At 37.1% G+C, this 20,918-nt stretch overlaps 1 protein-coding gene across 6 annotated transcripts in view; it reads right to left on the bottom strand.

Annotated features, from left to right (window-relative positions):
• Window positions 1-1,713: 1,713 nt before the first annotated feature.
• Window positions 1,714-20,918, bottom strand: part of REV3L (REV3 like, DNA directed polymerase zeta catalytic subunit) — a 177,340-nt gene continuing 158,135 nt past the window's right edge. For 5 of the 6 annotated variants that reach the window (XR_012033687.1, XM_072831739.1, XM_072831736.1 and 2 more), the window contains 6 exons: window positions 17,419-17,533; window positions 13,453-13,590; window positions 11,526-11,716; window positions 10,629-10,875; window positions 8,701-8,910; window positions 1,714-2,845 (listed from right to left, as the gene is read on the bottom strand). Coding sequence is in view for 4 of the 6 variants with exons in the window: in XM_072831739.1 (XP_072687840.1) it covers window positions 2,705-2,845; window positions 8,701-8,910; window positions 10,629-10,875; window positions 11,526-11,716; window positions 13,453-13,590; window positions 17,419-17,533 (1,042 nt within the window). In the remaining 2 variants the exon portion in view is untranslated. Of the gene's footprint in view, window positions 2,846-8,700; window positions 8,911-10,628; window positions 10,876-11,525; window positions 11,717-13,452; window positions 13,591-17,418; window positions 17,534-20,918 lie in introns of those variants that run through there. The other variant, XR_012033686.1, reaches the window with a different exon arrangement.

Raw genomic sequence — 20,918 nt, 5'->3', positions numbered from 1 at the left:
TCTGTTCCTGGCACAGCCTAATGCCATTTGCAGCCACGTTCCTTCATAAAATCAAATATGTAAACATCTTAAGAAATACTCCTCTGAAATTGAGAAATGAACTTAAAAGCGTATTCGACAAGCCCTAAAGGAATATCCCTGTAGGTCGGTTATTACGGAAATGAAAGCGGAGTAGATGGGAAGATCGAGATGACATAGCTCTAAGAATTTCCTGCATAAAATCTAGCCCTGGAAGAGAATTTTAGGTCATCAGAGCAGCGTGCCTGGTGGTGGGGCCCGTGTACCTGCTGAGGCTGAGGGAGAGGTGGCCCCGGCCCTCATGGGACTCCGCCCCTCATGGGACTCCGCCCCTAAATGTTCTCGAACTGCCCTGCATTCACATCTTTAGGTTTTCCCCATTGGACCAGCCTTCCTCCAACACTTAACAGAATGGAACATTCCAGGTTCAGCACCTGTCTGCCTTCCACTGCCAACCGGGTCTGCAGGGGCAGTAAGTCGCTTTTGTTAATACTTCATGTCTAGGGAAAGGCACTGGTGAGAAGATGAGGTCTTAAAAAACCTACGGGGATATTTAAGGACATTGTCGCTCCAGCGTTACTCAGAGATGAAGTTTTCTTTCTGTGGCCTGGGTGAGAGAGCTGTTAACAGCTGATTGAAAAGGCAGGGAAAGGATTATGAGTGTGCAAGCTTCTTGCAAAATATTTTTTTTGGTCAAATAAGGCCAAGTTTCAACACTCATGACAGTTACTGAAACAGCGAATGAATCTCATTAAAAGGCAGGCCACAGATCGTGAGGACAGTGTCCGCGGGGCGGACTTCCCACGGGAAGGGGGAGAACTAGAGCTGGGGCGCGCGGTCTGATAACCACCGACCAGTCTGGCTGTGCTCAGTAATGAGGAGCTCGAGAGAGGTTATTCTGTTGAGAAGGCCGTGGCAAGTGGGACTCCTGGCACCAGCGACCGCCATGCAAGGGTAAGAAAATCCCAATTCTGAGGGCCAGTCCCAGGCTCCCGCACAAAATCCTTCAAAGTGGGGTTTGTCTCTGCAGAACTTCGGGGAAATATGTGCAGAAGCAAGGTAGAAGCAAGCATCTATCTCTCTGATTCTAATTTCTAGAAGCGAATTCCCCCAGTATTTGGCAGTCCTGACTTGGCAACGGAAGATCTCTTTCTGGTATATAACCAGATAAGCTTTCTATGTTAAAATAAGAACTGTTTTCTATTAAAAAAAATGGGCATTTAATTTTTATTTTTTAATTTTTTTATTTATTTATGATAGTCACACAGAGAGAGAGAGGCAGAGACACAGGTAGAGGGAGAAGCAGACTCCATGCACAGGGAGCCCAACGTGGGATTCGATCCCAGGTCTCCAGGATCACGCCCTGGGCCAAAGGCAGGCGCCAAACCGCTGCGCCACCCAGGGATCCCCGGGCATTTAATTTTTAAAAAGGAATAGTGTAGTTATTGCTTTCCCTCCGAAAAGTCCTGGCTTCACAATTAATTGTATATTAATGAAAGTGCACACAAACAAAAAAAGGATGAGAGCTCAATTTTTTCTAGACTACTTCTGCTACTTTTTTAAAAATCCTCAATCCTTGGGTCAGGGAATTTGCAGCATCAAAATTCAAAAAAGAGTAGGGTTGAGATGTAACCAACAGAGGCTTATAAAACAGATGGAGAATATCATTTATAGCAAGATAAAATCATAGCCATATTTCATATTTTATTCAACTTTAATATGGTTTCCATTATTAACTTTTAAAACAAAATGATTTCCAGTTTAGAAAACAATGCACTGACCACATAATTCCTTTATTTTATACAGTTATACAAATATTCTAAATACACATTTTGTGTTCAAGATGATGGCAAATAAGATTAACTGTACAGTACATAAGGAAAGAAAATATTTTAAGCATTATTTAGAAGCAATAGAAATGTCTATACAAAACAAGCAAAAATGGAATAAAATTTTTTATTTTTAAAGTATTGCAACAGGCCCACAGGTTTGTAACAAAAATGTCTTTGCACAGTTCCTCACAATGCCCCAGGAATAGCTAAAGCAAGACAGCTGTTTTAGAAAATAACGTTTCAAAATGCTACACATGGTACTATTGTTTGCACAGTTTGATCAAAATAACAACTCTACTTTGAGTCAAGCAAAACCTAGAGGAAATATACCTAACAACTTGAAAATCATCTGTATAAAATTCATTGCACATTATTTTACTCAGTTGTTTGAAAAGTAAAAAAGTGTATTTACAAAATATTTCGCAGTCAAAATTATAAAGTGAATGGGTATCTCTAAGTAACACGTCTTGATACAGACAGTTCAAGGAAAACACACGAATGTTTTTTTGTTTTTGTTTTTTTTTTGTTTGTTTTTTTTAAAGAGGTTTTCAGTGCTCCTTCCACAGGGAAGTAAATATGATCTACTCAAATGGATTTACAAGATGTTACACTTACTGGAGCAAATTCAACACATACATTATAAAAGGATGAAGAATTTGTACATTGTAAGAAGTGAGCTATTCAGAGATCAACAAGGACAATTTTTAATTCAGTTAGCATGAAAGCCTTCATAGTCTTCAGATAATAGACAGTGAACATACTTGACTCGATGAAAATTGAGAAAGCACCATGCACAACAGTTTAGTGGTAAACACTGAAAAAAATAGCACCTGGAATTTTGTGATATTGACAATTTAAAACTGGTCTAGTAATTGCCGGAGATATGGTGCCTTGGATAATTCTCTATTTACTCGGGAGAGTTTGAAAAGTACTGGGCAGTTGAGAGAAACACACGGGATATGTCGGTCAAAGCACCCTGTACAGTTCTTGCATATCTGAAAGTATAAGAGGAATACATAAAACAAGAGGAAAGTTCCTACGTATACGTGTTTACTGGCAGACAAATGACAATCATTACAGAAAGGTTCATTAATTTTCATCTCTGAAGCTTAGCCTACCCTGACAGATATTACAGGACCCCTTCAACAACATGGGTTTGAACTGCACAGGTCCATTATATGCGGATTGTTTTTTTCTTTCACAGTACACTACTATAATTGTTACAATACTCTTACAAATGTCACAAAATTCTTACACTAAAATGAACTAGAGAAAAAAGTTTTTCTCTAACAACACAGTATATAATCCATGTAACATACAAAATGTGAGTTAACTATTTATGTTCTCAGTAAGGCTTCCAGTCAACAGGAGGCTATTAAGTTTTTGGGACATGAAAATTCCTATGTGGATTTTTGACTGGGAGGGGGTAATTACCCCAACCCGTATGTTGTTCAAGGGTCAATGGGATATTAAGATCATAATAAGCTACCCAATTACCATTAAAATGAAATATAAACACTATTTTTTCCACATTACTCAGATTTTTTCAGACGTCAATAATAAAAAAGTTATCCATTTTTCTTATTTCAGAAAAGAAAAAAAATGTCAGTTTGGAAAAAAACCAAAAGATAGGAATCAGAGAGTAGTAGCCTAGACCAGCAGTTCTCATACCGTGCTGTGTATATGAGCTTAAGAATATATTAACACCCGAGCCCCATCCCACCAATGAAACTCCCCGGTGAAAGAGCCTAAGGATCTGTACTTTTTAGGGCCTGTAAGTGATTCTGATGTTTAATATTTGATCTAAAGGTAATAAGGCAATTTTTACAGAGAAGCATTATAATGTCCTAACACAATGATCGGATTTTAAAGTCTCAAGTCACATATATATTAAAAAGATTGTAAAACATGAAAAATACTAAAAAATTAAAAAGGATATTAGTGTGGACCCAAGGGTCAAGCAAATACAGGCTGGACTTTTTATTTGAATAGTTTATCCAAGTGATTTACAAAATGGATACCAAATAGCTCTGCCTCGCCTCAAGATGATCTTCTAGGAGGGAAATCAAACACGCTCTAGGTAGTTCTCTGATCTGTATCAAAGAGCTTCTGTTTTAGAGAGGTCTCAGCATTTTTGTTCTCTGCCCCAGTATCTTCCAGTCAATTAAAGGGCACGTCTTCCTGAGCACACTGGTCACTGTATCGAGATGAAGATACTGCCCAAGACAAGTGCTGAGAAACTGTACTTACGCAGGGAGCTCTCTGAAGACTAAGGAGGCTGTTTTGCTAGAAAGCCTTTCACTAAGGAGTCTATGCCAGGAGATTCCAATCTATTCCCAAATATAGAACTTCTGTATTGCAGCTCCATGTGCTGTAGCCGTAGTCAGGTGCCAGGCCAAATGGATCAATATTTATGCACTCCGTGCTTATCTGATAAATAAGCTAGGATGGAATTACTTGCCTCTTTAAATTTAACTCAATGTTTAGTGTCAAGATCCATTACTGGTGATTTAAACCCTGAGCACCCTAGCTCAATTCAGCTTTTGTTTAAAACTTGAAACACCACAACCTGGATACTTAACTTTTTAGCTCATAAGGAGGTGGACATTAAAAAAAAAAAGTCTGCTTTAGTCTTTCTTTTTGCTATCCTTTGAGAAGTTTTGAAAAAATATGAAAGTAAGCCAATCAGATGCTGCTTTTTTTTTTTTTTTTTAAGATTTTATTTACTTTTTCCTGAGAGACACACAGAGAGAGGCAGAGACACAGGCAGAGGGAGAAGCAGGCTCCCTGTGGGAAGCCTGATGCGGCACTCGATCTCGGGACCCCGGGGTCACGCCCTGAGCCAAAGGCAGATGCTCAACCTCGGAGCCACCCAGGTGTCCTCAGATGCTTATTTCATTCATTTTCATTCATTCATGTTTATTATTAAAAGTGTTTAAGGTGATGAATTTTTCTGTGAGATCTGCTATGGCTGTCTATGATGAATTACTAGCTTTATAGCACTGTACTGATAAAATGTAATATTTCTAACTTTTTGAAATCTATTAAAGCTTTCTTTACAGACAAGATAGGGTCAGTTTTTTAATATTCTGTAATGCTTGGGAAAAAAAGTTGTGTTCTATAATACTGGATTTCAGAGTTTGATAATTATAAGGTTTACCTTACGTTGTTTATATCTTCTATAACTGTACTTTTTTGATCACCTGATTGTTCTTGGGCTGAGTGAGAGGCATATGAAATCTATTACTCATATTCCTATTTCTTATGTCTCCTATAATTTCTGCTTTATGAATATTTCTACAGATTATTTAGTACACAGGACATACACATTTTAATTCTTTTAAAAAACTTCAAAGTTTAAAATATCTTTTGAAAGATGATGAACCATACTTATTTATAAACAGCATCCCTTCTTTTAAACTGTATTTTTGGGGCACCTGAATGGCTCAGTTGGTTAAGCATCTGCCTTCGGTTAAGGTCATGCTCCCAAGGTCCTGGGATTGAGCCCCGTGTCTGGCTCCCTGCTCAGCAGGTTGCCTGTTTCTCCCTCTCCCTCTGCTGTGCCCCCCACTCCCTCTTTGTTTTCTCACTCCCTCCCAAACAACAAATAATATATATAAAGTCATCCTGATGAAAAGAACAACTGTGTTTTATTTTATTTTATTTTTAATCCTGAGAGACACAGAGAGGCAGAGACACAGGCAGAGAGAGAAGCAGGCTCCATGCAGGGAGCCCGATGTGGGACTCGATCCCAAGACCCTGGGATCACACCCTGAGCCGAAGGCAGATGCTCGACTGCTGAGCCACCCAGGTGCCCCAAAAACTGTATTTAATTTAATTTAATTTATTTTAAGATTTTATTTATTAATGAGAGACAGAGAGAGAGGTAGAGACACACAGGCAGAGGGAAAAGCAGGCTCCATGCAGGGAGGCTGATGTGGGACTCGATCCTGGGACTCCAGAATCAGGCCCTGGGCTGAAGATGGTGCTAAACCGCTGAGCCACTCGGGCTGCCCCAACAACTGTATTTTAATATAAAATAAGACCTAATATTAACAGAGGTTCTAGTTAAATTGATGGTGCCAACTAGTGCAGTTTATGTTACTGACGGCAGAAGACAGAAGGTCGGGGGAAGAGACCAATCACAGCCTTTGACTTCAGTGGTGCTCTGGAGGTCCTGCTCACATTTGCGCCTTGTAATAGAAGCCAACAAGAGAACTTTCTATGAGGGTTGGTTGCTATTACCAGGGCAGCAACCTATAAAACAGAAGCTGGGAACACCCAGTGACTTCAGTGGTTGCACTGACTGGAACCATGAAACTATTAAAGTGGCTGAAAACTGGTTGGTAAATCACTCCAGTGACATACTGCGGCTTCAACTATGCATTCAGCAGGAAGTTGGTCGTTCATTCAATAGATTTTTACAGACTGCCATCACGGCTGGCCTCTGCTCAGGCATAGCCGTCTCAGCAGCAGCAGAATGGCAGGGCCTCTACCCTCACTGGGCTCATCTACTGTTTAGTGGGGGAAGAGGGGCATACACATCCCCACAGCAAAGCAGAAGGGGTTACAGCAGGGGCTCACTGCAGGGGGGGCTTCACCTGGTCTAGGGGTTTAAGCTGATCCTCACAGATGATGATTAATGGTGGTAGAGGAAAGCAGTCTGGACAGAAGGAATAGGATTTTTAAAGGCCAGAAGAGGGGAGAAATTAAAGTGTGTACAAGGACCTAAAGGACGTCAGTATGGTATGCATGGAGCGTAGTGTTAACAGGGGGACGGGTGAGCAATCTGATGGAGAGGTGGCAGGCAGGCACCAGAACGGAGACGGATGTATAAAGCATACTAAGGAGTCTGAATTTTATCAGAGAGAGAGAAAGCACCAGACTTGTACTTTTAAAATATCACTCTAGCTAGTGTCAAGAATGAAGACCGGACGCCTGGGTAGCTCAGTGGGTTAAGCCTCTAACTCGATTTCAGCTCAGGTCATGGTCTCAGGGTCGTGAGACTGAGCCCAGGGTCAGGCTCTGTGTTCAGCAGAGAGTCTGCTTCTCTCTCTCCCCTCTGCCCCTCCTGTTTGCACATGCACACTCTCCTCTCTCAAAGAAATACATTAAAAAAAATATATTTTACTTATCTACTGATGAGACACACACACACAGGCAGAGGGAGAAGCAGGCTTCATGCGGGGAGCCCGACGTGGGACTCGATCCCGGGTCTCCAGGATCATGCCCTGGGCTGAAGGAGGCACTAAACCGCTAAGCCACCCAGGCTGCCCCAATTTTTTTTTTTTTTTTTAAAGAATGGAGAGCATGGCAGAGGGTGTGAGTAGGAGGCTGTTGTAGTTTAGGAGTGAGAACGGCAGTTTGGACTAGGATGATAACAAGGGAAGAAGGAAAGTGAGGGTATTTAAGAACTACTTAGGAGGTGCAAGGGAGAGGGAAAAATCAACTTATTTCAACAAGCTAGGCTTCTGTGGTTGCATCAAAATAATCATACATTTATGATTCTACCTTCCTTAATGAGTCTATTTAATGGACTCTGGATGACTGGCTGTCCTCTCTAAAACATAAGAATTTTCTGCCGGTACAAACTGTAGCAGTTAGAACGGTGGAGGAGAAATAGTCTGTGCTTTATCAACCCTTAATCATCTATGTGATATTCAAATTCTTAAGAGCCTAGTCTCCTAAGACACGGTTTCTTTCCCCTCGTTCACCTTCATGGCAGCTAAGTTTGACTAAGAAATTGTGGACTGATACTCTATCTTGGTTCAAAGGCTTCTTTACCCTGAGGACAAGGTGCGGAGCCTGGCCTTCACACGAGCCTGGCCTTCACACACGGGTCTGGATCACATTAGGACTGCCGAGGAATGATTGTATAAAAGAATTTACGATGCTGCAGCTAGACGGGGCCTCTCGAAGAGCATTCTGATAAAACAGGCCAAAGGACAAGGACAATATTATGAAGTCCAAACTAGAATCCTGATGTCTTTATTATAAGCCTGATTCATTTCCACTAAATCACACTGCCTCTCGATTATTTTGGCTGGTTTTCAAACATTTCAATAACTTTATATATTGCTCTTCTAAAACAAGACAGAACAAAACAAACTCCACTCCAGAATTTTCTCTAGTCTTAAAGCTAAAAATGTCACATGAAATATGATGGTATGAGATACAATAATCATTCCTTTAAGAAATATACTACTTTGTTCTTAAAATATGTGCTAGATAATTTTTCTTCAGATTTTCCAACTTATTCCAAGAGACTTCTGTTGCTGCTAGCTTTCCCACATTTGAAAAATCATCCCTGCCTTTTATGTCTGTATTGCAGCCTGGCTGCTCATTAGCAGTGTCACATAGGGCAAATTACTTAACCCCTCTGTGTCAGTTTGCTCATTTGTAAGAGTTCTCTGACGTAGATTAAGACTCAATCATGTCAACTATTTTCTATCTGGACTCTCAGACCTGTGAACATTCCAAGTTTATGAGGAATTCTCTAGGACAACCAGATTTTTGGGAGAATATTAAGTAGATATGATAGAGAAATTGGATAGAACATTGTAGTTCTAAGTTTTAATAAACACAATACACTATTCCATAAAAACAAAAATAAATTATGAAACAAAACTAAAAGGCAACCTATGACATATCTGATAAAGGGTTAGTATCCAAAATCAAGCCATCTTTAAATAATTTAGTTCAATTATGATATTTTTAATATTTTAAAATTTATTAACTTAGAACCTTTATTCCACTTTTCACACCAGTTTCATATCTCAAACTGTATCTCAAGCACTGACATTTCCCTAAAGAATCAGATTGCTTGGGATTCTATCAAATAAGGTCATACCTTTACAAGTTGTTCCTGTTTACGTTCCAACTCTCGAATTTCTTGGTTAAGGATGACTGCAACATGCTGAGGTTGGCTCCGACATTTACTACAGATGCCATGCTGGGTTAGGTCATCACACACGGGACAGTGTAAAGTAGTGAAATATTGTGAAATAGTGCCTTTTCGCCCTTCAGGTTCACTTCGAGAGGAGCTGGTGGCTTTCTGGATCTATAAAAACAGCAATTCAGAAGTAAGTCTCAGGGAGATGGGTTGAGGGATGGGTGAAATGGATGATTAGGATTAAAGACACTTATTATAATGAGCACTGAGTAATGGATAGAATTGTTGAATCACTATATATATATATATATATATTGTATACCTGAAACTAAAAGAATGCTGTAATGTCAACCATATTGGAATTAAAATGAAAACCTTAAAAAATGTCTGATCCAGCTTCACAGCTGAGTTGCTGTCATGCTAATTACAGGTTTACAAAACCTTTGTAAGGCATTATTTCATTCATCTAACAAATACTGAGTAGCTACTATACGTCAGGTACTGTTCTAGATAATGGGGCTATAGAAATGAACAAAATGCTTCCTTTCACAGAACATAAGTGTTAATATCATCAGATATCTATCTATCTATATACATATATCTATATGTATATCTATATATATATTTCTTTTGGGAAAAAAATGGTCTGCTACCCAGTTTTTTGGTTGAGATATACAGATACAGGAGATCATACAGGACACTGGAGATTAGAGAAGACAATAGTAGAAATTCAGGTTGAGAGTGGATTCTGTTTAAGGCTACAAAACTGGGCCATGGAAACAAGGCAAGTAGAAGGCTAAAAATAACTTGTTAGGCAGTAGGGTGCAAAATTCAAGCAAATGTAAATGTGGAGCATTCCAAATGTAATTAGATATGTGTCACCTAAGCATTCTTCATTTGAAGTTAATCCTGGCCTCAGAGATCTGTCTTCTTTTGACACTGAAATAACATTATCATGTCGTGATTATACCCTTGGTCTTCTCTTGGTATCTTCTAATCACTTTGCATAAAAGTTACTAGGTCAGCTTCTTGCGATTGCCATTGGTTTAACATTCTTTCTGCTGATGAGAAGTAGTCCTAGCTTTCTGGTGCAGAGCCAGGACACGACATGACAGACTTCAGCCAGCACAGCTTCTCGGAAGCACAGCTTCAACCTCAGTTTCTATCTTATTCTATCCTTTGAGGCCACATGTGCTTGTTGAGAAGGTAAAGTAATTTGAGGATCAACTTTTACAAGTTTGCCTGAAATGCTATCAGTCTTTTATAGTCTGAGATAACAGCAAATGACTGAGCAGGTCCAATTCCAAACAGCAGATATAAACTGCTCTTCTCTGAGACTAATGTATCCCAGATTATGAGCCAGCCACAGATTGCTCCTTCAGGCTTCCAGTGAGCTGCAAGTTACGCCAAACTCCCTTGGCCCAGATTCTAAGTTCCAGGTTTTACTTTAGCAAAATGCTCTTTTAACATTATTTCTTTAGTCTGATTTCTTTAGCACTATGTCTAGATACTACATACTATATACATTTCTTAACTACCCATTTTGAAGGAATTTTTTGCTTTCCTTCATTTACTTTTTATTATGAATTATTATGAGTTTATTATGAGTTATTTTTTACTTAACTTTTTACCACTGAAATAGTTGCAGAATTTATTTTAATATCCTGTAATTTGGCCAATGTGACAGAAACTGGGAAGGTGTTTGTAGAAAACTTAAAATTGTTTCTTTTAGGAAATCAGAAGAGTGTGGCACTTTTGCCAGTTTAGGATAACAGAGCATCTGTGTTACTTCTCATAGCACATAAATGAAATCTTTAGTTCTACTGGAAATTGCAAATGACTTCTCTTTACAGTCACAGCACAGGTATACTATTTAGTAAGCTTACCCTTGGTAATTCATGATACCAGTTGAAGACATCAATACCAATAAGTGAGAAGATTCTTGCCAGGGGTGGCAGGATTTGCTTGGTGATGTAGTAAGTGGCATTCAGTCTCAGAGTCGGGTCCTGCAGCACTTCCACTGGGCGCCTCACTAGCTGGATAAGTGGTACTCCGGGGGTCCCATAAATGATGACGTATGGCACTCGCTCTCCAACTCGAGGCTCAGAGCGCCGATCGTAAGTAAGCATTTTCCTATTTAAATTCACATAAATATTCACTCAAAAACTATTATAAAGGCATCTTACCAGAAAATTAAGAAACAATTATGAAACCATGAGAGTACAAGGAGTACCTTGAAGTTAGAGTTACAACTTTTCTGAGGCCTCTATGCACTTGACTTAGCACCAAGCAGACACAAGAGCTTCAAATTTACTCTGTAAGTCATTGCTACTTGAAAAACAGTAAGAGGTGCCAGATATCAACTAGCTTAAAATGTTTTCTATCTCCTAAGAGGAAGAACTATCATAAATAGTTCTTAAATTTTAAGAACTTTAACTATCATAAATTTTAGCTGGTTAAATGATCTGATTTTAGAATGATATCATCTAAGTGCTTTGGTAGACCCACATTAAAGACTAACTGGTGATTTTGATGTGGATAAACAATTCAAGCTCTGTTCCAGATTATGATTTCACCGAATATAGTTTCTCAAGGGAAGCCCAGAAGAGGAGTTCCTTTTTCTTCTTTGGAGTTTAAAAAGTATGGGAGAGCTTTAATTTATCTTTAGTGAGGCTTCTTCTGGACAGGTGAAGAAACTATGAACTAGCTGTCTTTACATCTATTCCAAACCATTCAGAATCCTAGGTAGGTACTGAGAGTGGTGCTGTTGTGTGCATCATTACCTTGTAAGTTCAAGGGCTGGCACACAAGCTCCAGGTTTATAAGAGGAACTTCCTCTGTATTCCTTGGCAAAGATAAAATCTTGGATGCTGGCTTTTCCTTCCAGAAGTTTCATACATTGTCGCTGAACATACTGTTTAATTAAACTTATATCTCTTGTTTCAAATAGCAGCTTTAGAGAACGCTCAAGTATCTTAAAAAAAAAAAGGATACGCTCATAAAAATATCGCCTAGTACATTTCATCATTATTATATTTTCTTTTTTTTTTTTAATTTTTATTTTTATTTATTTATGATAGTCACAGAGAGAGAGAGAGAGGCAGAAACACAGGCAGAGGGAGAAGCAGGCTCCATGCACTGGGAGGCCGATGTGGGATTTGATCCCGGGTCTCCAGGATCGCGCCCTGGGCCAAAGGCAGGCGCCAAACCGCTGCGCCACCCAGGGATCCCTCATTATTATATTTTCAATTATGTAACTACTGGGTAATTTGCCCATCTACCTAAACAATTGGCTATTTATAGTAACTGGATAATAAAAATTAAAGTATTTTAGAGATCTCATATAGTTTGCTATTTCTAAAAATAGAATATCATGTAGTTTGAGGAACATCATATCAAAATAACATGCAAATAAAACATTTGCTAGGTAAAGTGTAACATGAAACACTTAAGCACAAGAAGCCAGACATAATTACATGTAGTGTTTTTTTTTTTTTTTTGGCCTGTTATAGACTCAGGTGGACAGACAAAAGTTTAAGTGTCATATCACCAAGCAATCAAAATCAGCCTTTTGCTTTTTCATAGTGTCAATAAGTATGTATTAGTTACAATGGAATTTTCTTTTTTTTAAGAAGATTTTATTTATTTATTCATGAAAGACACAGACACAGGCAGAGGGAGAAGCAGGCTCCATGCAGGGAACCTGATGTGGGACTCGATCCCAGGTTTCCAGGATCACACCCTGAATTGAAGGCAGCGCTAAACGGCTGAGCCACCAGGGCTGCCCTGTGATGGAATTTTCTATGCTAGAAATGTTTCTACTAGTAAATGACCGACATACAGTGGATATATGTAGTGGATTGAATTAAATTAGTTCTAAGTGAAAGTTCTATATCTTATGAATACCAATACATATTTACTCATTTAGTTTTGCTAATTTGGCTTAAGTATGATTCCACCCTCGGAGAAAGAATGCATTGGATGATATCTCTTCCAGAAACTAGTATTAAATAATATTTCAAATTCACATAACATTATATATATATATACACACACATATATATATAAATAGCATAATATACTGACACTGACAACAATCTATTGTGCTTTTTATACCCTTATAAAACTCAGTGTGTAGAGTACTGTTTCATTTATACTACTTATTTTTGGTTTATTATAGAAGGAATCTGGGCCTGAATAGAGAAAAAGTATAAAATATGGTTAAAATCACTGTGGTTGAGAAATTTAGGTAATTTATGGTACTACTGTTCAGAAATCCTTCTAACTAGTATTTAATCATTCAAGTAAATAAAATTTCAGTTTATCTAGAATGGATTACTTATAAAATTATTCTGTCCCTAGATTCTTTATCCTGCTCCCTAGGTTTTGAGTGTTGTTATATGATAACATATTATCATCTCCAGGTGATAGATCAGAAATTCTTATCAAGTTCATGTGTTATTTTTTAGTAATCGTGATAAAAAGTAAGGCGTGGGAAGAAGTCAGAAACTAAGGACTAAAATCAAGTAAGTTGTTTTCATTAGTAAGGAAATTTTCACAAATCATCCATATAGTTCCTCCGATAGTTATACATAGTCACTGAGGCTGCGGGGGGGGGGGGGGGGGCACCGTGATGTGTGCTTAAGGATTTTCACCAGATTCCTTAGCTACTTATTTCTTAAAGATGAAAACAAGATAAATAAAATTTACCTTAGAAACAGCAGGGCAGGAATCTCTTCTGACTGTTTCTATTCCTTTTGCATCAAATACCGGGTCCTTTTGATCCAGTGTTTCATACATGTAACCCACATACCTCTTTTTTGTTTGTAAGACACAGGGCAAATATACCTGCAATGGATTAACAAAATGCCTCTCAATAACCATTTTCCCCTACCATGGATATCTTATTTTTATGTCTTTTTCTCTCTTTAACCAAATATTAATTACACACAAAATGAGTTGTCTTTACTTTCTAACCACTCCACTCCTTTGTATGCACTACCAAATTTTGCCCCTGCTGTAGCTGGCACTGTTCTCTCAAAAGCCATCAATCGTATCTATTTAAACAATTGAATTACTTCAACACCTACATATTTAAAAGTTTTAAGTACAAAATTAAAGTTATAAGAGAATATACAATGAAAAGCCCTGGTCCTCCTACCTCTACTTTCCTGTCCTGGAGGCATCCTCTATTCTTGATTTCCTGTGTACCCTTCCAGAGATACTTATACACATAATGGCAGCTTACATTATATATCATTCTGTACTTTGCTTATTTAACTTAATAATAATGTATGTTGGTGAGCATCCCATCCTAGTACAGAAAGCTAAGTTTATTTTGTAGATACACAGTAGTCAATTATGGGAGGGTACTGAAATTTATTTAACTAGTTACTAGAACTGTGGGTCATTTAGGATGTTTCCAATCTTTTGGCATTATAAATAGTGTTCCAGTGAACAACACTGCATGGATTAATCTACTGGATAAGTTTCTAGATTAATCGTTGTGTGCCCTCCATCCTCTTAATGCTACCAAATCGGTCCTTTCCTCTGTCCCCAAGCTTTATCAATAATTGCACTAAATGTAAAGAGTCTAAACATCCCAATTAAAAAGCAGAAGTGATCAGATTGGATCTGATCAAAAGGTGAGACACAGCAATAAACTACTAAAAGTACACTTTAAATGTAAGGACATAGAAAGGTTAGAAATAAAAATGGAAGAAGATACACATGCTAATACTAATCAAAGCAAAGCTAGAGTGGTTATATTAATACCAAAAAAAGCAGATTTCAAGAAAAATATCAAAGATACAAGTATCAATTTATCAAGAAGATAATCCTGAATGTGTATATACTTAATAAGAAAACTTCAAAATGTATGAAATAAAAATTGGCAGGATAACAAGGAAGAAACATGGAAATCCATGATTATACACTTAGAGACTTTAGCACCTCTTAGAAATTGACAGAAAATCATTAAGAAGGCTTCAATACCACCACTACTAACCTAAGTGACAGTTATAGGACATTTCAATAAGCAGAATATAGATAGCTTTTAAGGTCACCGGGGAATATTCACTAAGGCCATAGGCTGGACCAAAGGACAAATTTCAATAAACTTAAAAGCATTAAAATCATAGAGTGTGTTTTTTGACCACAATGGAATTAAATTAGAAATAGTAACAAAAAGATTTCTAGAATATCCTTAAATGTTTGGAACTTAACACAATTCTAAATGACATGTAAGTCTTTATCATTGAAACAAATGAATAATGAAAATACAAGATACCAAAATTCGAAGCTAAAGTAGTATTTAGAAGGAAATGTGTATCTTAAAATACTTACATTAAAAATATTTAATATCAATAATTCAAACTTCTAAATTAAGAAGACAGGAAAAGAAAAGCACTAAACCCAAAGTAAGTAAAAGGAAAGAAATAGTAAGGAATGGAAATTAATGAAATGGTTCTTCAAAAAAGTTCAGTAAATGGATAAACCTCTATCTAGATGATCAAGGAAAAAAGAAAAAACAAATTATCAATATTAAAACTGAAAGGAGGGATGTCACTAAAGATCTTATAGATCTCAAAATCACAGTAAGCATATATAAATAATTCATGCCACTAAATCTGATAACCTAGGAGAAATGGACAAATTCCTTTGAACAACTGCAAGTTATCAAAACTGGCCTAAGAAAATCTGAATATTTCAATATATATTAAAGATGTTTAATTTGTCATTAAAAATTTATGCCCTCCACTCCCAATAAAATGTCAGGACCAGAGAGCTTCATTGGTAAATTCCATCAACCATTTAAGAAAGAAATAATTGTATTAACCTTACATACATGGAAGCATTTCCAACTCATTTTATGAAACTAGTTTTTTTTTTTTTTTTTTGGTCCCAAAGCCAGCAAGAAAAAAACTACAGACCAATATTCATCATGAACATATAAAGCTTAATCCTTAACTGTTTATTTTTTAAATAAATGTTTATTTTCTTTAAGAAGTTTTGCAGTTTTGCTTTTATGTTAAGGTCTATGATCTGTATTTCAGGTACATTTTCATGTCTGGTGTTATTTTCTAAGCATGTCATGCTCTTCACTTTGCTAGATGGGTTGAGTGTCCAAGGCACGTTGCCTATACTTCTAGGACAGCACTCATTCTGTTTTCTAGCTGTTCTCCCCGTCTCTGCACCAATTAGAATGCTCACTCTTCAAGGCAGATACCATATCCAGTCCTCCAAACACAATTCTTGCTTCAAAGTAGGTATTTTTACCCTTTTCACACCTGTTCTCTTAAATTAACCACTTTAAACTCCTACTCATCCTTCTTTCTCAATCCCTTGAGTTGTCCTTTATTTTCCCTAGTTGAGGCTATACAGGTTGCATCCTATCTTGAGATTCTCCTCTTCCTAATCCATCTTGTATACCACTGTGGGGCCAGTCCTCCCCACACAGCTTTGATCATGTCATGCTCTTGTTTGATAAACTTTTCTTAATCAAGTTTAAATACTTTAGCTTGGTATTCAAGACACACTCCCTGTACTCTATGTTCCCATATTATACTTTTCCAACTCCATATTCTCCTACATACCATTTTCTTCTATGCAGAATGACTGCAGCCCCATTGCTGCCTACTGAAATTCTATTTTCTGAGGCACAGTGCAATATTACCTCCTATATAGTTTCCTCATCCAGCCCAGGAGGACTTTTATTTGTGCTCTTACAGTGTTTAGGGAGACTGCTCTCATAAGACTTCTGTAAGTTAAAAATAAAAGAGTCTAATCTTTCCTTTTAGGCTACTGGCTCTTAGAGAGTGGGACTGGGTCTTATGCTTCTTTGCATGGTGCACCTCTCCTAGCATAATATCTTTTATATAGAAAGAACTAAATACATATTTGATATCTAAAGTAAAGTGAAAAATCTAAGGTCCTTATGGCAGACCGTATTGTCCAAAGAAATAATATCTGCCATCTTACATGGTCTTAACAAGTGTGACTCTGACATTCTTCCCATTAAGAGATGGGAGTCTATGTTCTCTCTTAAATCTAGACAGGCTATGTGACTTTGGGACAAGGTCATAAAAAGCAAAACAGCTTTTGTCTGTTTTTCTTTGGGATGCTCATTCCTGGAACTCAGTCCCATAATGCTATGAGGAAGAACACATGTCCCAGGGAAAGACCAGTCAGTGTAGGCGTCCCAGCTGACAGCCTTAGATGATGTGCCAAAGAGGAGCCAGCATCAACCCCTAGACATTAGAGTGAGCAAAGCTTTGGGTGATTTCAGCCATTAGCTGTTGGTTGGATCACCTTCATTCAACCTTTAAGTTTTCCTAGCTAAGGACCTAGGCATTGTGGAGCAACGCCAGCTATGCAGCACCCTTTCTGAATTCCTGACCCATAAAATCTTTAAGCATAATAAAAAGGGTAACTGTTTTACACCATTAAGTTTGGGTGTGGTCTGTTACACAGTTACAGTCAACTGGAACAACCTTTTTCTTTACAGACATTACTAAAAAATTTTTGAGAAAATTGCACAAGACTAAGGGAAAATAATTTAACACCTTGTAGACCCATATACTGTTATTGATTCTAAAAATGTATTGTGCAAGTACAAAATCTCTAGAAGGTATGTGAATTTTATGTGCTTACTAGCATTTATTACATTTCTCTTACCTTTTCAAACTTCAATTTCACTGGTTTAGGATTGGTAGCAGTTACAGCTTCAGCAATTTCCTGACCAATCTTAAAAGACTGCTCCTTAGTGGCTCCTTTCAGTAGCACAAACATACTAAGAGGATTAAAAACAAGGAAGTCATTGTAACAAAAAATTTCATCAAGAGTAACTTTTCTGGCTAATAGTCTAATACCAAAGAACTTTACCCCCCTTACTCTTCCTTATTAAGTTGCTTTCTAGTTTTACTACACTTTCCTTGTATATCTTATTACAGATCTTTAACACATCTAACATTTCTAGTTTGGCTACCACAGATCAGCTCAGCTATCAGAGCTGCCAAAAAGGTCTTGGAGTGATTCCTAGACAATAATGGCTTCATAGAACATAAAATTACATCAGTCATAAAATAAGAGAGAATGTGATTATAAAGATTACTTGTGATATGGGAGGAAATTTCCTTCTAGAACCACCCAGCTTAAAAAAGACACACATATATTTTGTAATATATGTTCACTGAAGAAATGCTAGAAAACATAAAGAGCAATAACCACCTAATCTTATCATTCAGAAAAAAGGTACTACAAACCTTTCTGGGTATACCTGTAAATCTCTTCTCATTTGGGATCACAGATCATTATTGTTGGATAACTTTCTCCTTTCATTTAATTGTACATCTTAACACATTCCCATGTCACTTAGTTCTTTTACATTATTTTAACAGTAGTACTATATTTCAATGTATGGGTAGATTATAATTTAACTAAACTTCCATCATTGAAATTTGGTTAAATTCTTTTGCTAAATATTTCATATATGATAATTTGGCATACCTCTCCTAGCATAATATCTTTTATATAGAAAGAACTTACATTGTATGCTTAGAACAAATTTCTATCAGTGAAATTTCTGGGTAAATGGTATACACTAAAAATATTTTTTGAAAGATATGGTCAATCTGGTTTTCAGAAACATTATTTCTAATGTACAATTCCAACGGCAGTATATGCAGGTCAACAATGAAGGATTTCTAATATAAATAAAAACCTGCAATACAAAAAATAAAACAAAAAACAATAAAAACCCCAATAAAAACAAAATACCAGGACACCTGGTTAGCTCAGTGGTTGAATGTCTGCCTTTGGCTCAGGACGTGATCCCGGGGTCCTTGGATTGAGTCCCACATCAGGCTCCCTGCAGGGAACCTGCTTTTCTCCCTCTATGTCTCTGACTCTCTCTCTCTCTGTGTCTCATCAATCAATCAATCAATCTTACCCCCCCAAAAAAAAGCAACAACAAAAAAAAATACACCACAAAACCAAAAAACTAAAGCACTGGGCATTTTTCTCTAACATAATCTAGTTAACTTTATAATAGCACAATCTGTGACTAACAGAGATAATGGTCAATAAATATATTTTAAAAAGGGAGATTATAAAGTTGATCTTCACATATAATTTTTTTGTAAATTTTATTTATTTGGAGAGAGAGAGAGAGAGAGAGAGAGGGAGGGAGGGAGGGAGGGAGGGAGGGAGGAAGGGCAGAGAGGGAAAGAAAAATCTCAGGCAGACTCCACACTGAGCTGAAATCAAGAGTCAGATGTTTAACTGACTGAGCCACCCAAGTGCCCCTTCACTTATAATTTTAATGGAAAGATATTAAATAGTAGAAATGAAAAATATTTTGAAACATGACCTTAAGATTCTTGTTCCTAGTCCATCCACATAAACCAATCTCATATTTCTTAAATGTTTTTATATTGGACTTTAAATCTCATTTGGATGGTTTCTTTGGAAAAGCTCTTGCTTTGTCAATACTGAAGATAGCATTTAGAGTCTGATATGAAAAGCGTAAGAAAAATGAATATTTATTCAGTATTAAGATCTTTAAAATAAAACTGGTCTTAATCTAAATTTTAATATACTCTGAAACACTTGAAGCTTTCTATAATATTTTTTTGTTAGGCCCATCTGATTTTATCAATAAAGCTTTATTTTTAAAATAGATTTAAAATCTCCTTTTGAAAGATTTTCAAAAATCAACTTTGCTGAGATATAATTTGCATATAATAAAATGAATACATCTTAAGTGTACAGTTTCATGCTGACAAATGCACAGACTTGTTACGGGCTGCACTGGGTCCCCCTAAAATTCATATGCTGAAGCCCTAACCCCAGTACCTCAGAATCCAAGTATACTTGGAGATAGGACCTTCAAAGAGGTGATTAAGTTAAAAGGAGGCTCTAAGTTAGGTGGTTAGGATGAGCCTACTGTTACTGGTGTTATAAATAGGGAATATCTGAATATACAAAAGAACACCAGGCATGCTCATGAACAAAGGAAAGGTCATGTGAGGACACAGAAAGAAGGTGACCACCTGCAAGCTAAACAGAGAGGCTTCAAGAGAAACCGTATTTCCCAACACTTGATCTTGAACTTCAAGCCTCTAGAACTATGAGAAAGTAAATTTCTGTTGTTTAAGCCACTAAATCTATGATAGCCTTAAAAAACTAAGGAAATTTTCATCACCCCCCCAAAATTCCCCTGTACTCTTTTGTAATAGTTCTCCACTCCTGGCCACAGGCAACAGAAGACCTGCTTTTCGTTACTATAGATTAGGTGTTTTTTTCCCCCCTCTAAGAATTTCATATTAATGGAACCATACAGTGTGTACTCTCTTATGTCTGGCTTCTTTCAGCATATTTTTGAGATTCATCTATGTTGCTGAAGTAACAGTAACTGATTCCTTTTTTATTGCTGAGTAGTATTCCATTGTATAGATATGCCATGTTTGTTTATTCATTCACCCTTTGGTGGAAATTTGTATTGTTTGTGGTTTTGGACTATTATAAATAAAGCTGCAATAAACATTTGTATCAAGTCTTTGTGTGGACCTAAATTTAAATTTCATTTAGGTAACTATCCAGGAGTAGAATTGTTAAGTCATATGCTAAGGGTATGTTTGATTTGAGATATAACTACCAAACTTTTGTTTTTTTAAAAGATCACTATGCTTAAAATGGTCAGGCACAGTGATGATGAAGACACTTTGAAATTAAAGTTCCTATGTACACATTTTTATTTCTAGGACAGGAGAAACTAAGCTGTGGTAATAGAAATCAGGTAAGTGGTTGCCTGGTGGTAGGCAATTAAAGTGAGGGACTGTGAAAGGGTAGATGGAACTTTCTACATTGATAAAAATGTTCTGCACCCTAACTGAGGTGGTGACTGGTCAAATAGATCTATACATGTGTATACTGAACTATGTATACACTGTGCATTTTCTTTTTAAAAATAGTGCATTTTTTTGTTCAAAATTATACTTCGATGGAGTTGAGAGCTTAAAAATTATTATTATAGGGTATATATATGAGATTTTACCCAGTAGTTAGTGGGTTTCAGTCCATCTATGTTGTTTTGGCCAGTTTTATTTTAGCTAAGCTTCAAGACAGGTGGCCAAGACTAAGGGAAGGTCACTTAACAGAATGGAGGTGATTAGCCT

Source organism: Canis lupus, chromosome 7, assembly GCF_048164855.1.
Source record: "Canis lupus baileyi chromosome 7, mCanLup2.hap1, whole genome shotgun sequence".
Taxonomy (NCBI): domain Eukaryota; kingdom Metazoa; phylum Chordata; class Mammalia; order Carnivora; family Canidae; genus Canis; species Canis lupus.
This window is presented reverse-complemented; position numbering and strand designations above follow the sequence as displayed.